General features: G+C 43.3%; 1 protein-coding gene and 1 pseudogene across 1 annotated transcript; both read right to left on the minus strand.

Moving 5' to 3' along the window:
• Positions 1-821: 821 nt before the first annotated feature.
• On the minus strand, positions 822-4,173 carry LOC115113326 (mRNA decay activator protein ZFP36L2-A-like). The gene is given in 3 exon segments (XM_029640851.2): positions 822-2,640; positions 2,643-3,588; positions 3,845-4,173. Coding segments are annotated over 3 exon segments (1,263 nt in total). The 5' UTR covers positions 3,932-4,173; the 3' UTR covers positions 822-2,410.
• Positions 4,174-6,152: 1,979 nt separating this feature from the next.
• Positions 6,153-17,778, minus strand: part of LOC115113327 (uncharacterized) — a 114,536-nt pseudogene continuing 102,910 nt past the window's right edge.

Here is a 17,778-nt window from a genome sequence, read left to right on the forward strand (position 1 = left end):
AGTAGGCTGTGTTTACACAGGCATTACAAATCTTATGCCCCCCCCCCCCCCCACTAATTGGTCTTTTGACCAATCAGATCGGCTTTCTTGTCAAGAATTTGGCAAAAGATTAGAATTGGGCTGCCTTTGTAAGGGCAGCATAAAGTCACAGAGCAGGCCTTGGAGACCAGCCACTCTGTACAGGTATGCCAGAGATGGGGGTGCATTCAGTCTCCCTGAAATGACGGGGGAGAGTTAATGGGAAAGAGGTGATTTGTATTTAGCACTTAGTGAATGTGTTAAAGCTGGAATCCTTAGTTGATACATACATTTTTCAGAATCATAAATGGTTTATGTATACCCATTGATTCATGAATAACTTATGCCTCAAGAGTTTAGTTCAACTTTTGTACCCCATCCGAACCCAAAATATACATTTGTTTTACTCCAATGCTTGCGAACAACGCAAACGTAAACCAACACTATAGCTATATAGACTCAAAATTATAACTTTGATATAGGTGGCCAGTCCTTTCATCTACAGGCATCTATGAATTTAAGTGGTTACATTTCTCCAGGCCCATCCATCAGCTTTTTACCAAATCAGAGGCAGGGTGCCAAGGATTCTAGCTTTAAGAACATGACAGAGCAGAGCTGAACACTGTGTTTTCAGGAGGCAGTATTGGCCCCTTAGTATGAAGTGATGAAAGGGGGCATTGTTGAAAACATAGGTTTAGAATTATAATTTCTATGAATGACTCTACTGGGGAAAGGTTTTACTGGAAATGTCAACACACTTGCATCATTCTTTATGTAAAAGGTAAAACCAAGCAGCACAAGACTATTTTTCAAAATGATTTTATTGGGAGAACTACAAAAAAAAAATGTACAGTACAAAGTCTTACACTCAATTTGTAGTGAACCGACTACCCCCGCCCCAAAAAATTACAACTGTCTTTTTGTCCGTTTTTAATTACATTCAAAAAGCTTTACTTCTGATAAAGTAGTCAAAAAGCACAGTGCGCAACCCCTGTACCTACTATGTACAAACGTTCAATCACTTCCCCATCCAGAAAATTCTGAAGACTGCTTTTTTCCCCCCTCTTCCTTTGAGATAGTTTGACTAGTAAATCTAAATAAGTGTAGAGAAACAGGGAATTTCAACAAAAAAATAAGGTATAGTCTTCCCAAGGTGTCTTAGAAAAGTGGTAACCACCTGCAAAAGTCATTCAGCTCCAACACTACATTCAATTCAACTTGTGTAAAATAAACATGTAGGAAAAATACTTTATTTGGTTAATGTTAAGGCATGTAAGATGGTGAACTCCGTAGGCACTACACAATAATACTGGGGCACAAGGGATTGCTACATTCTTTAGCACGTGGCTGGAATCAGTGTGACCTCGTACAAACAGAAGAAAACAAAATACTTTTTTGGTTAATTTATTTACTTGGGTTCTTTGTCACTGAAGTCTGATCTATATATATATATATATAAAATAAACACTAAAAAAAACTTAAGGCTAGCTCAGGTTTGGACGGTCTGCAAAACCACATCATTTATACATTCTACAGAAACATCTAGATAGGGACTCAAAAACAGCTTCCACAGCTCTTAGCAAAGCAAACAGCAATCACGCAAACTTGTTTTAATAAACGTAAACAAAATTAATGAAATAAATATCACGTGTCCTCTTAAATTAAGATCTTTTTTACTCATTTACAATAAAAATAAGTGAAGTTACAAAATGGAAACCAAAAACAAAATATATATTACTGTGAAAAAGAACATACACTCCACTTTATGCAGATTAATAATGGCGATCATAATTTAAACATAAAAGAATATAGATCTATTGCTTCATCATACTTGATAAATACAGTATGGACACAAATTACCAATGATGTATAGCCTATACTTTTCACAAGATAATAAATAAGTTAAATAGGTCATAGCCAGTTACACACTGCTATGTAAATCACTCAAAACAGCTAAAAAAAAAAAAAAATGATTCAACCATCAGTGATTTCCCCAAACAAACCGAACATGAGTGCTTTTCAAACTAAGCAACAAACCACTGTTGTGGTGCTGTGAAACAGATTAAAGTCCTGGAATGGAAGTTTAAACGTTCATAAAATGAACACATACTTTGAAAAATAGACGTTACATTGTGTCAAAGGCATATTCTTGGCAGGATGGAGGAAATCTGAAACCACTTTACAGTGTCAAGTTTTGTACACATCTATCCCAGGGAAGTGTGGCTTGCCCGATAGACCAAAAATACTGCCATTAACTGCAGCTCAAATAAGTCGCTGATGGAATGCCTTCTGTTGATATCTACTTTTATACAGCTATACCATTACAAAAAGGAACAACTAATGCCATGTCAAGGATCATTTTCAACAATTGAAAATAACATGATTAGGATGCTTAGTCATCTGAAATCGACAGCCTGCTGAAGATCGGCAGACGTTTCCCAGCATCCAAACTTGGGGACTCGGAGCCGCTGAGACTCCCAGAAGAGCTGAGGGACCCGCTCGCATAGCTCTCCAGGTCTGAGAGGGAGTCGGGCGGGCTGGGAGGGGAGTCGAACACCGGCGACTCGTTGAGGCGGCGCAGGGACTGCAAGTGGCTCATGTTGTATGAAGGGGGAGAAGGGGGCACACGTTAGCTTGAATGTTTCCGTAGTAGGCGTTGAAATGGTTGTTGGCATAGCCGTTCTGAGTATGCATGGCAAGGGGAGCAAGTAAGGCTTTCAGGTCCTGCCCAGGGAAATTGAATGCACTGTTCACACAAGACATGGAGTTGGGAGACAGCATGTCCTCATAATAGTTGGGAGAGCAAGAAGAGGGGGGTGGTGGGGTGCGCGATGTGGGGCTCTCGAGCAGTGGCGACTCAAGTCCATGGTGGCTGGAAAAGCCAGAAAAACTCTGGCTGTGGTGAAGCTTTGGTCTGTCCCGGTTGTGCCCACCTTGCTGCAGAACATCCCTTTGACCATAGCCACAAAGCTCCCGGACTGATTTGGGTTCCCCCTGCATGTTGGCGTTGATTGGAGCAGGTCTGCGCTCATCAGCATTGTGGATAAAATGACAGCGGGGACCGTAGGGGCAGAAGCCAATAGTGTGGAAAGTGCGACAGGGCTCGGTTTTGTACTTGGGGTGGCGAGACAAATTTCTCAGCTCGTGGTAGCCGTGCGCAAACTGGCACTTCTCTCCATATTTGCATGCTCCGTTCTCCTCGAAGGGCCTGCAGAGTTCGGTCTTGTAGCGCGTGGAGTTGATCTGAGAGCCCGGCTTCTGCTGTAGGATCTGCAGCTGCTGGCTGCGGTCACTGTTCTCGCTGTATGCCCGGTCACGGAACTTGTTCTCCTTGTTCATAATGGCAGTGCTACTGCTCGTGTTCTCCTTCAAATTACTGTAGGAGTTGACGGAGTACTTGTTGCTGTTGATCATTGCTTCCATGTTGCTGGTCGAGTTTCTACGGAAAAATCCCGGCGTGAAAGAAAAACTGTTGGAACTTTGTGTAGGTGTCACTGGAGCCCCCACCGCTTTATTATCCAGCATGCTATTGATGTGATTCATAGCGTTCATGTTCATGGTTTTATCTTGCTGTTGAGAGAGAAGACAAACATAAGCAATGCATTTAAACTAACACGGCGTTGGCCAAATGCATGTTAAATTCTGATAAGTGCTGAGTGCAAACTTAGTAACAATGAAAAACTATGGCGGGCTCACGCTAGCAACAAGTTATTGCTTAGGTCACGAAGCTAGTTGTCGCCTACTGAAAATGAAAAGGCATGCTCAAGCGATCAGACCTGTTAAAAAAAACAAGACTGTCCATCTACAATGGGGAAATATACTTTACCTTGTAAAGCATGTCGATGTCGTACAAAGCGGACAACATGGTTGCAGACATCTCTTTCTCGGATGTTTGTCGCAGTAGATCTCTCATGGAGGACCAACCAGGATCCTTCAACGCACGAGGCAACTGGTGTAGATCGTGCCACGACGGTTTCTTTTTTAGATCGATTTGAAAGTTCTTGAAAAATCGAAATATGCAATTCCAGTGGCGGAGTTGAGACAAGTTGTGGAAAGTAAGTTCCTTGTAATTGGGTTGTAGATTCTTCCCTCGAGAAGCGCTGAACTAGAGTGCTTCACTAACTACCTCTCCTCTGCACAGGAATATAAACGCTTCGCAGTGGCTGGAGGGTGGAGCTTTCTGAAGTTGGAACAATGTTTTGTGGATCACGCCCCCGTATTCGAACGTCTCCCAGTCACTGGTTGGCCTCGAATTATTATACTCCACCTCGAAATGTAGTTCTTCTCCAAAATTCTATCACGCAATTTGTGAAAGTTGGTCCCGTTTTGAATGAGGGGCCAGGTTGTTGAATCAAACAATAGCGTACAGTAGGAGTTGCTCGGAAAAGTCATTTAATCTTTGTACACGTTTAAGCAACTATACAAACTGGAGACCACTGCGTCTCCCTTCTCTCTCGCAGGTGCGTGAGTAGGAACGCAAGTGTCGGGAAAATGGTTTTAGAAACCAGAGTGAAATATTTTTTTCTGTTTAGGTTTGTTAGTGATTGCATAATCCACACACAACGAAATTATGTCCTAGTTAAGGGCTCTCCAAACCTGTTCACGGAGAGCTACAGTCCTATAGGTTTTCACTCCAACCCTAATTTATGGTACCGGTTTCTAATAATTAACGTTAGCTGGTTGGTAAAACTGAATCCGGTTAGTTACAAGTGGGGTTGGAGTGACATAAGAATAGAGTTGATTGGTCTCCCAGCAATCAAATGTGCATCACGGTGCATTTACATATAGGATGGCTAATTGAAATGACACAAATGAAATGACACAAGGTCACATGGATAGAAAACAAAAGTGAAATAATGAGTCGGCACGGAATTATTTCCAATGATTTCTTGTTACACGAAGAGCGTTCAACCATCTATTACACTGTGGCTCAGCCGCACACAATCTCAGAATACTGCACTGAGTTGACTAAAGGAATGTGAATCTGTAAAAAGCAGTGCGACACTGCCCCCCTAAGAGCAAAGCCCAAAATGACTGACTTGAGCGCCACCTGCTGAGGTTAAAAAATATATTTGAAATACTTAACGTACTTGTATACGTTTAAAACAGCCTATTCGACGGTGTGATTGTAACAAAAAAATCACACCACCCGAAAACTATGAAAATGGAGCCCAACAAAAGTTCACAGCCACATACAAAGATGGCATAATTAGCAGTAAGGAGCAGGGCTATATTAGGGCCCCACAAAGGAGATATGTATATATTTTTTAGAAGTTTTTTTTTTTTTTTTTTTACAATTCTGTAGAAAACGTATCACCATAAATTGTAGGTTTTTGTGACACCAGTTATATTTTCAAATGTACCAAATCTGGAAATGGTTAAAAAAAGAAGAAGAAAGAAGAGTAATACAATTCGGCTGCCTTCTGCATCATTCAATAGTCCCACTGAGTGAGTGGTTTAGCTGCTGAGAGTTAAATTTAAAAAAAAGCCAAATAGCAACAGCCGAAAACAAATGACATAACGGGTTGGAATCTACTACTACAAACCCTTAAATTAGAGCTGGGGCTGTACTCTGCCTAAATGAGCGTTTATGATAGACCGTCGTTTTAACGTCAAGGACAGATGGGCAAGCCTCAAACTTTGAGAAATCCCTTGAACATGTCCTCATCCGCAAAAAAAAAAAAAAAAACACTCATCACACAGTGCTGTTTTTACTGGGGGATGTTCAAGAGTTCCAGAACATTACATCATTTCTACAGGGAACATTGCCATACTACAGCGCAAGACTGCCCAGCTGTCTGGGCAGTCGCTAAACACAGGACAGTGGACCATTGTGTTGCCCTCCTAATTACGTAACCTAGGAAACCAAGGAGGCAGAAAAACCTATGCGAAGGGATGAAAAGAGTCCACTGGAAAACGTGCTAATACATATTAGATTAAAAACAAATCCACACACGTGGTTGTTTTCAAGAATCGCGAGACATGAATTGGGCATCTTTACTTTGAAAAACACAGACAAAACTCAAAACTTAAACACTTTACATTCCCTTCGAAAACCCATACATCCGTCGCTGATAAAAACAAACCATTTTAGTCAAGAAAAATATGTATATTGCTTTGTATAAGTGTTAAATTCAGAATGTTTCTTGGAGTCTAAAACCCGTAGCCAGTGTGGCCCTCTCCTGCTGCAGGCCAGCCGGGCATACTCTATGATGCAGGAGAACTGGGCCAGGGCTGGGAGGCCCTGCAGAGCCTGATGGGTGGCCAGGGACATGGCATCTTCCTGGGCTGACAGACTGAGGAGCTCTGCCTGGTTCTGGTTCAGAGCCTTCAGCTCTGGGGCTTTGAAGAGGACACCCAGGTATCTGTGTAGCAGCTGCATCCACTGGACAGGCTCGGCCCACAGGTTCAGATCTCCCTCCTCAAACAGGAACACCTCCTCATCCTGAGCAGTGATGAGAGTGAATGGAATACGATAACGAATGTGTTAGAATGGAAGGTGGAAGAGGGTCATGAATAGGAATCAGATTGAATTAAGTTCATTTTATGCTTTTTTGCCATTCAGATATTGGTAGTAGATGGATGATGAACAAGCAAATACTCTGCCAAAGGGCATAGATATCACCCCATTCCATCCCATCTTATCCAGTCAAATCCCAACTCTTCAGAAGGTGTGTGTGTGTGTGTGTGTACACGAGTTATAGTGTTCTTTCCAAGAATGGGTTTTGTATAAGCTTCACATTGAGCCCGTGTCGGACAACAGATTGAGAACGGCCTTTTCTGTCTCTCCCACTCCTTATTTGGTGTTCTATGGGTCTTACGGTAACAGAGTGCTATGAATTATATTAGCATCCACATTATATCGTCATCAGTGCTACTGTACTATAACAGTGTTTCTCTTTCTGGTGCCCGTTTCCCCTAAAGACTCCCCTGCTCTCCCATCCATACTTGCCGTCTCTCCAGGATCGGGGTCAATTCCATCTATATTCACTTACAATTTCAGTTCACTTCCTGAGGAGACTAAATGGAATTGGTTTTAACTCCCGCCTTTCTCTCTAGATCCTCAGAATGTAGAAATAGGTATGTGAGCCAACCTCCCGTTGTTGGCTCTGTCCCTAGACGTGGTGTGTGTGTCTCTGTGTGCCCACCTGTGGCCCTGGCTGTAGGGTTGCTGTGCCAGCTGTGGGGGCAGGTGCCAATGGGCATCCTCACCCTAACAGAGTGGCTGCCGGGAGATGGCGAAGGAGAGCAGGAGCAAGAGACAGCCACATCAGGCAACCGACCTGGTAAGGAAGGACACACACACACACACACACACACGGTTGAGCTGAGAAAGAGTGTATGAGTGAGAGGAAAGACACCTGAAGTGGCGAGAGGACATGACAGTATTAACACTCATATAGCAACAGCACCTAGACTGAACGACTCCAGTTGTCCATGTATCGACTTCAAAGCTCTCTGAAACGGTGTGTGTGTGTGTGTGTATATATATATTTTTGTGTTGTTATCCCTTGACCATGCCCTGTACAGTTGATACCCGGAGATAACACAAGGGACTTCAAAAGTTATTCTGACATACCAGTTAAAACACTACCACCATGGGGGGGGGGCACTTAACCCCATCAACATCCCCAGACAGCATCCCAACCCCACTCCTACTGCCGTGCTGGAAATCCTGGCCATTAAGGAGGATTGGTTTTCCCTTCTAAGAGGGGGTGTAAAACCAAGTTCTTGAGATTCGGGGAAACCCACTCTGAACCTAAGAAGTTGTTGATTGTACAGTATTATCAGAGATTTAGTGGGTCGAGCCAGAGTGGCATGTTCCTCTCTCGAACCAAAGGGCTGTGCCGCCCCTCTCTGGGTTGGCCCGGCTCTGATGTCACCCCAGCCATTCATCACAGAGGGGGAGAGACAGGCTTTACCGCTGGACTGAGGCCAGCGTGCTTCAAAACACAACCAGCCCTAAACATTAAGACATAATAGGGAACTCTAGCCGCTCTTTAATCTATGGACTTTCGGGAGGTTTCACACTTCACTAACGCAATATCCCCTCGTCGCTCCTCGGCTTACAGTACACAACATCCACTCCTCTCAGTGGATCGTCTTTCCCCTGCTATTACTGTGTGTGTGTGTGTGTGTGTGTGTGTGTGTGTGTGTGTGTAAGAGTGTCGTTTATGTGAGTAACAGTGTTTATCTGAAAATGTTAAAATCGGAGAGATGACAGGCCGGTGCCAACATCTTCCTATTGGTGAATGGGGCTGGCGAGGGGGTGACTGTTCTACTACTACTATTACCGCTGGCACATTGTGAACCTGTTGGAACAGGGTGGATAGTAAAGGACAGGATGGAGAGTAATCCAGGAGTAGAGGCACTCTACAAAGTATACGGACTCCTACGGTTATGGATCTCATAATAACCTGCTCAGCTGAAACGTATCCACTCGGCCATAACATGAGGAAAGGTACTGTAGGCGATTGTATGAGCTACAGCTGCACTGGAAATAAGATGTGGACTCATTTCAGCGAAGACCAATGACATCATCCAATAAATAACTGCAGAAGCCGAGTGAAGCCTGTTCCAAGTCCTGCCCTTCTGTCACGTCATAGGTATTTTGGGGTGAATTTGTCTCATTCGCTTCATTTCTTTAGCATTTCGCAGCCAGTAAGCTCTGTGCCATACATATGAAGGACGTTTCGCTATGACACGGAGACAGATTATGACGGGAAAGGAGGGCGCTTTAATTCCCCGAAATCAATATGTGGTCTTGGAGTCTTGGGCTGGAACTAATTAAAACACTTTTTAAGTAAGGAAAGAGAGAGGAGGGAGCTTTCGGGTGTTCGGCAAATCCAGGACTTAGCTTCTGCAGCTGGCGGGTGTTTGGTGTCCCAATGACAGAGGAGGATTTAGGGGGAGGCGGGCTGTAATGATAGTGGTGAAATAAGAGAGATTGGTGGACCTCCCTCCCTCTCCCCCTGGTGCCATCATGCTGTGTGTTCAGCCACCTCTGCTCGGTTACCCACATCAGAGGGATATGGGGCCGCAGTACCTCTATTGCCAGTTTTACCTCACCTGGGCCCCTAACCTGGGGACCACACCAGCCCCTGCCCTCCACCAGCCTTTTTAACAAGGCCCTGCTCTGCTTAACCCTTCACTCTCCACAGCTCAGAGAAACAAATCTATTTTGAGTGCTGGGACTCAAATGGTTCAAATCTTGGTTTACTACTGTGTAGACTTTTGTATACCTGTACCAATATGCCCACACATATTCACTGGCAGTTAGACACACACATACGTGCGTGTGTGTGTGTGTGTGTGTGTGTGAAAACACACTTTACAGCCCCAACTTCCTGCTATGGCTCCGCACGAACCAGAGTGTGAGATCAAAGCTATAGCTTCTGATACCAATAGCCTGTACTGTAGTACTCAATAACAACTATCACAAAAAATATGTAATCATAAAACATAAAAACTGGTTCAGGACGGTTAAAGTGAAGTCAACCTTCAATAATGGCAGCTGTCAATGGCCACCTAGGTCATTCTCCAGAGGGAGCCACAAAGACTGTACTTAGACCAGGAACAGCTACAGTAACCTCTCCTTCAGCCTCTGCCAACGTTCTTATGCCAAACCTTGGGCCCTGGTGGGTCTCTAGCTGTCCGTCTCCAGACTAGACTAGAGGAACTATCACTGTGTGTGATTTTAGCTCTTGTCCTAAACATAGGTGATTTTCTACAGAGGATCACTTTCTCTATATGCTTTTTCTTCAGTCATTGTTAGCATACTAATCTGGGCCTCGGCTCTGACGGATAGGGGATTCCAGGCCAAAAGGAGACTTTTAGTTGCATGCTACATTCATACACTACCAACCCAGGTTTAACGATTGAATGATCCCCAGTTAAAACAGGACTAACCTGGTTTATAAGTGAACGATCCTTTGCTACATCAGGATATCCTCCGATCATCCTGCCCTTTGGTTTACTGTAAATGAATGGACAGAGAAGCACACACACACACACACACACACACACACACACATTACATAATATCGAAGTTAATATTGACATGGGCTGAGACATTGTGGATTCAGTGACGGTTCATTGACAAATGATGGTTGACGGTTCATTGAGAATGGCCTAGATAAACACAGGTCAGCAAATCCCATAGACGGGTTGGTTGTCTAGCAACACAACTGACGGGTGCGCAACTATGGGGCAAAGCAGACGGGGTTGGTTAAGATCGTTGATAACATGTCAACTTTATTTGGTCTCCATAGGTTTATAGAAAACAAACACATTTGCACAATGAGCACCTGTCTTGCAAATACATTGTTAGTTTTTGCTTAGCTCGCTAGCGAATATTTTGCTATATTAGTATGAAATCAGTCCAAACACCTCACAATAAGACATGGTATCAAGAACAAGATAAAACTGGCTGAAACGAGCCACCTACGATTCCCCACATGGCAGCTTCTTGTCATTGTTGCTAGCTATGTGACCGTTCCGAACCATAAAGCGAGGCCACATTTATGCGGACGCATCATTTCAGGATGTCCGTGACGTGATCCCGTGTGGCTCAGCTGGTAGAGCTCGGCGCTTGCAATGCCAGGGTTGTCGGTTCGATTCTCATGGGGGAACAGTATGAAAATGTATGCACTCACTACTCTCAGTCGCTCTGGATAAGAGCGTCTGCTAAATGACAAATATTTATGTTGCCAGCCAACCTGCCTATAAGACCACTACTTTTGATGCTATTCAGTCTGCAGAGAATCACACTTCACATCTGAACTAGGAAGTTGACAGGTCAATGCCACTGAGCTAACAGGTACAGTTGAATTCGGAAGCATACACACACTTAGGTGGGAGTCATTAAAAGTCGCTTTTCAACCCCCCCACAAATTTCTTGTTAACAAACTATCGTTTTGGCAAGTCGGTTAGGACATCTACTTTGTGCTTGACACAAGTGATTTTTCCAACAATTGTTTACAAATCAAATCAAATTTATTTATATAGCCCTTTGTACATCAGCTGATATCTCAAAGTGCTGTACAGAAACCCAGCCTAAAACCCCAAACAGCAAGCAATGCAGGTGTAGAAGCACGGTGGCTAGGAAAAACTCCCTAGAAAGGCCAAAACCTAGGAAGAAACCTAGAGAGGAACCAGGCTATGTGGGGTGGCCAGTCCTCTTCTGGCTGTGCCGGGTGGAGATTATAACAGAACATGGCCAAGATGTTCAAATGTTCATAAATGACCAGCATGGTCAAATAATAATAAGGCAGAACAGTTGAAACTGGAGCAGCAGCACAGTCAGGTGGACTGGGGACAGCAAGATTATTTCACTTATAATTCACTGTATCACAATTCCAGTGGGTCAGAAGTTTACATACACTAAGTTGACTGCCTTTAAACAGCTTGGAAAAGTTTAAATGATGTCATGGCTTTAGAAGCTTCTGATAGGCTAATTGACATCGTTTGAGTCAATTGGAGGTTTACCTGTTGATGTATTTCAAGGCCTACCTTAAAACTCAGTGCCTCTTTGCTTGACATCATGGGAACATCATAAGAAATCAGCTAAGACCTCAGAATAAATAATTATAGACCTCCACAAGTCTGGTTCATCCTTGGGAGCAATTTACAAACGCATGAAGGTACCACGTTCATCTGTACAAACAATAGAATGCAAGTATAAACACCATGGGACCACACAGCCGTCATATCGCTCAGGAAGGAGACACATTCTGTCTCCTAGAGATGAACGAACTTTGGTGAGAAAAGTGCTAATCAATCCCAGAACAACAGTAAAGGACCTTGTGAAGATGCTGGAGGAAACAGGTACAAACGCATCTATATCCACAGTAAAACGAGTCCTATAATCGACATAACCTGAAAGGTCACTCAGCAAGGAAGAAGCCACTGCTCCAAAACTGCCATAAAAAACCCAGACTATGGTTTGCAACTGCACATGGGGACAAAGATCATACTTTTTGGAGAAATGACCTCTGGTCTGATGAAACAAAAATAGAACTGTTTGGCCATAATGACCATTGTTAAGTTAGGAGGAAAAAGGGGGAGGCTTGCAAGCTGAAGAACACCATCCCAACCGTGAAGCTCGGGGGTGGCAGCATTATGTTATGGGGGTGCTTTGCTGCAGGAGGGTTTGGTGCACTTCACAAAATAGATGGCATCACGAGGCAGGAAAATGTTGTGGATATATTGAAGCAACATCTCAAGACATCAGTCAGGAAGTTAAAGCTTGGTCACAAATGGGTCTTCCAAAATGGCTTAAGGACAACAAAGTCAAGGTATTGGAGTGACCATCACAAAGCCCTGACCTCAATCCTATAGAGAATTTGTGGGCAGAACTGAAAAAGTGTGTGCGAGCAAGGAGGCCTACAAACCTGACTCAGTTACACCAGCTCTGTCAGGAGGAATGGGTCAAAATTCAACCAACTTATTGTGGGAAGCCTGTGGAAGGCTACCCGAAACGTTTGACCCAAGTTAAACAATTTAAAGGCAATGCTACCAAATACTAATTGAGTGTATGTAAACGTCTGACCCACTGGGAATGGGATGAAAGAAATAAAAGCTGAAATAAATAATATTATTATTTATTATCTATTATTATTCTGACATTTTACATTCTTAAAATAAAATGGTGATCCTAACTGATCTAAGACAGGGACTTTTTACTAGGATTAAATGTCAAGAATTGTGAAAAACTGAGTTTAAATGTTTTTGGCTAAGGTGTACGTAAACTTCCAACTTCAACTGTAACTGACTACCTGCTAACCATGTGTACTTTAATAACATTCATAACCACAGTCATAATTACCATAATTAACTTACATAATTAATATCACTAGGGGTATGGGGAGTGTTTTCTGGTCAGGTCATGTGGTTAGGACTCAATTACAAAAGGACTCTTGTCCTTTGTCCTCTATGTTTGGTATGGAGTTTATCTGAAAAATGTGCCCTTAAAACAGCCATAATCATGTTGGTAACCCAGATCAAGTAGCCCCCTGTCCCCATCTTTCCTTTCCCTCCAACCCAGTATTTGATTTATTTATTTTTGATTTAACTTGGCAAGTCAGGTAAGAACAAATTCCTATTTTACACCCCGGCCAAACCCTACCCTAACCTGGCTGGGCCAATTGTGGGACTCACGATCATGGCCGGTTGTGACACTACAGACCCAGGTTCGATCCCGGGCTGTGACACCTCTAGCACTGAGATGCAGTGCGATAGACCCCGCTGCGCCACTTGGGAGCCCAGTAGAGTCGTGTCCCTCTAAACACATTATGTAGCCTATTGTCCCACCTCTGTCTGAGCATGTGAAAGTGTTAAGGGGTGGTGAGGTGAAGAGGTTTTGACCTCAACCTAATCAGCAGAGTCATTTGGGGGGGTCTATTGGATATATGGTGCTCTTTGGTAAAGGGTTTAATTGGTCATTGAAAATATAGCACACTTTCCAGGTCAATGGACTATTTACTATAGAACATTTTAAGTACACCCAACTGTACTTAACTCAATCACTCTTCCCTCTCCCTCCACACACCACTCCTATGTTGAAATAAGGAGTCGGTGGATATGAAGTAGAGGTTGAAGATAACTCCTCTATTGGGGTGTCATCTTCACATCACTGATTCACTTCCATATCAGAGGCAGAGAGCGGTCATTACATGGCCATGGATAAACACCTCCACTACTTTAGCCTGCTACTTCATGTCGTAAACGTGCCCTGGACAACTCTGTTGCTGTCAGACCAACGTACGATCTGTAGTCCATGAAGAATTCTGGACACCCCACATCAGGGTTGAACTCTCAGGCAATGACGAGTGTGGTGAGTAGGGAGAAAGAGACGTGCGTACACACACACACACACACACACACACACACACACAGCAATTATGTTCATTGTATTCCCATCCTGTTGTAGAAAAAGTATTAGTCATCTGGTTGTATCATATCTGATGGTGAACTGACATGGTATCTGCCCCTGCTCTGCCTCAACGTACACATGGATGTATAGACACGGATGTTCTTTAGATTAGAGAGCAATGAGGTGATGCTATCAGTGGAGGCAGACGCAGGGAAAATAAGGGTGGTTCCTGTGTTTTCACCGGGAGAAGAAGCTGGGAAAATAGAGGAAGGGTGTTTCTTGAGGAGAGAAAGTCACACTCGTAATATTTCCGTGTGTGTGTGTGTTAGTTTGAGAGTCCATCAATGTCCCAAGACCTGAGTCACAAAATTCTTTTGGAAAACAAAGATCAAAAGCTTCCTAGCCACACACACACACAACTCAAATGATATCCAGCCCTAGGGTAACCCCCTGCCAAACTAGATTTAGCACCCCCTCATTCCAGGAACACTCCCCAATCCTAGCGAGAAACTACGTCAGTGCCCCTCCCCACCTCCAACACGGGTATGTGTTTGGCACTGTGGCAGAGACGGCAATAGAAAAACATAGATAATATAAAGTTACCCCGTAACCTATCTAAGTATTTACAGCATATCCACTAGGGTTGGGCGATGTCAACTTGTGTTGTCGTGAGTATGTACTCATAAAACGTTGTGATATATGATAGTATCGCCCCCTATTGGCCAACCCATTTTTTAAAATACATTTTTTATTTTTTTATTTTACTTGCATGCTCCAACTGGATGAATCATGACAAAATATAGTTGTTGAAAGCCTGGACAGAGTGCAGGAAAATATTTTCTAAATTCCTTTGATGGTGCTTCAGCATGGAACAGCTTTGTGTGTGTCTGTCTTGTGTCTGCGCACATGACAGAGCAAAGCGACAGTCGATTAACGAGGAACAGGGTGCCTTGCCATAGTGATTTTGGATATAAATCATTGGCTGGATAGAATCAAAGTCTACTTACTGTCTTCGCAACTGGATAATATTTGCCCCATCTGCCTCTTTTCATATTTGTTTTTGTTCAATCTATCATAAAGCTGTGATTGAGATTACTCTAGGCCTATAGACAACGAATTGTATTCTTGTTCTTTTTGAAAGCGGCACGTTTAAAAACGAAAGCTTTTCTGCATATTCCTTATATATACCATAGCAAACTTTTACTGAAGGGAGGTAAGAATAATGTGTGTGATGTATGAAGCTAGATCCCTAAGTTAGCAATGTGGGTCAACACACAAGTTAATTTAGCTGAAAACGGAGCAGGGAGGGGGAGATGAGTGAGTGTGTGTGGGCGCGTTCGCTTACCAAATGCTGCCCGCGGCCAGTGACGGACTTCTCCGTCACAGTTAGCTAGCTACTGTTTCATACCCTCTCGACTGAGGCGAATTAGCTAGCTAGTAGCTACCACAGCCAGTTCAGCTCTAGCCTCCAGCTATCTGTCAGATAGTGATATGAGGTGGCTATTATTATCTAATGGCGGTTGTTTGTATGGAAATGTTTTGTAGCCTTTGTTTTGTCCTGTTTTAACAGAAGTAAATTAACTTGGCTAGCTTTCAGCAGTTGATGTACCGTTAGAGAGAGAGCTAGCCAACCTTTGGCCAGCTCTCTCTCTAATATCTATAGCATGCAATTTTTTGTTGTTGCCTCAATCACACTAGACCTGAATCAAAAGATGAAACCAGTGGCCAAATGATTGAAGGCCAATATTCAGATGGTTTTTCTCTGTGCAATGCGAGTTTTCATTAGAGTCATTGAAATAATGTAACATTATTGATCTGTCAGTTTCCCAGGCTAATTCCTTACTTTTCACACGGACACAGTAGCTAATAAATAGCTCTACGGGCCTCACTGTCATGGTGCACAGTCAGTCAGAACACAACACTATGCTCACCATGTCTTAACAGGATCATATGGTGACCGGTGTCCCAGCAGGGTCAGACAGTCAGGGAAGACCAGTCTACGGAGCTCAGGTGAATTTTACAGTATATTAACAATATCAGTGAATGATACAAAGTTACATCTTGACTTGATGGGGAGACCTATAGTAGCTATAGTACAGCAGTTTAAGCGTAAAGCTACAGTCTGGGATCTGGGAATAATGGGAATTTTAATTGTTGAACCATTGATTCTATTCTTGGATAATATAAATGTATAAATATACTGTACACCAAGGTATTCTTTGTCATGCTTCATGTAAGCATAACATATGTCGACAGGGGTCTCGGCAGGGTCAGGCAGCCATGAAAGACAAGTCTGTGACGGACCTGAGGTGAATTAGTGCAGAATCAACACTTTCTCTCTCTGTGCAGCAAACACTGGACAAGCCAGGTGCTTTAAAGACTGCATTTTCCCGATGACACAACATGAGACCTGGTATAAGATATTGATGATGAATGGGTACAGATATGTTTGAATTCCCAGTCATGTTCATATCATCTCAGACATAAATTACTACAGTTGAAGACCACCCACAGAACGTACCATATCCCAGTGAAACTGAATAACATGCACTCAGAAATGTCATTCCTCTGCTGGAGATGTAAAAGACAAAAACGGGACAGACAGTGCATTCAGAAAGTATTCAGACCCCTTGACTTTTTCCACATTTTGTTACATTATAGCCTTATTCTACAATTGATTAAATAAATAAAAATTCCTCATAAATCTACACACAATACCCCATAATGAACAGAAATACCTTACTTAAATAAGTCTTCAGACCCTTTGCTATGAGACTAGAAATTGAGCTCAGGTGCATCCTGTTTCCATTCATCATCCTTGAGATATTTCTACAACTTGACTGGAGTCCACCTGTGGTAAAGTCGGCACACACCTGTCTATATCCCCAGGTCCCACAGTTGATGTCAGAGCAAAAACCAAGCCATCAGGTCAAATTAATTGTCCGTAGAGCTCCGAGACAGGATTGTGTCGAGGCACAGGTCTGGGGAAGGGTACCAAAAATATTCTGCAGCATCGAAGGTCCCCAAGAACTCAGTGGCCTCCATCATTCTTAAATGGAAGAAGTTTGGAACCACCAAGACTGGCCGCCCGGCCAAACTGAGCAATCAGGGAAGAATGACCTTGGTTAGGGAGGTGACCAAGAATCCGATGGTCACTCTGACAGAGCCTTTATGGTAGAGTGGCCAGATGGAAGCCACTCCTCAGTAAAAGGCACATGAAAGCCCGCTTGGAGTATGCCAATTGGCACCTAAAGGACTTGGACTATGAGAAACAAGATTCTCTGGTCTTATGAAACAAAGGTTGAACTCTTTGGCCTGAATGCCAAGTGTTATGTCTGAAGGAAACCTGTCACCATCCCTATGGTGAAGCATGGTGGCAGCAGCATCATGTTGTGAGGATATTTTTCAGTAGCAGGACCTCAGACTGGGGCGAAGGTTCACCTTCCAACAGGACTAGGACCCTAAGCACACAGCCAAGACAATACAGGAATGGCTTCGGGACAAGTCTCTGAATGTCCTTGAGTGGCTCAGCCAGAGCCCAGACCTGAACATCTCTGGAGAGACCTGAAAATAGTTGTACAGCGACGCTCCCCATCCAACCTGACAGAGCTTGAGAGGATCTGCAAAGAAGAATGGGAGAAACTCCTCAAATACAGGTGTGCCAAGCTTGTAGCGTCATACCCAAGAAGACTCGAGGCTGTAATCTCTGCCAAAAGGTGCTTCAACAAAGTACTGAGTAAAGGGTCTGAATACTTATGTAAATGTCACATTTCAGTTTTTTATTATTTGCAATAATGTCAAAAACTGTTTTTGCTTTGTCACTATGGGGTATTGTGTGTAGATTGATGAGGAAACAAAACAATTTAAATCTTAATTTTAGATTAAGG

The sequence above is a fragment of the Oncorhynchus nerka genome, linkage group LG28 (assembly GCF_034236695.1).
Source record: "Oncorhynchus nerka isolate Pitt River linkage group LG28, Oner_Uvic_2.0, whole genome shotgun sequence".
Taxonomy (NCBI): Eukaryota; Metazoa; Chordata; class Actinopteri; order Salmoniformes; family Salmonidae; genus Oncorhynchus; species Oncorhynchus nerka.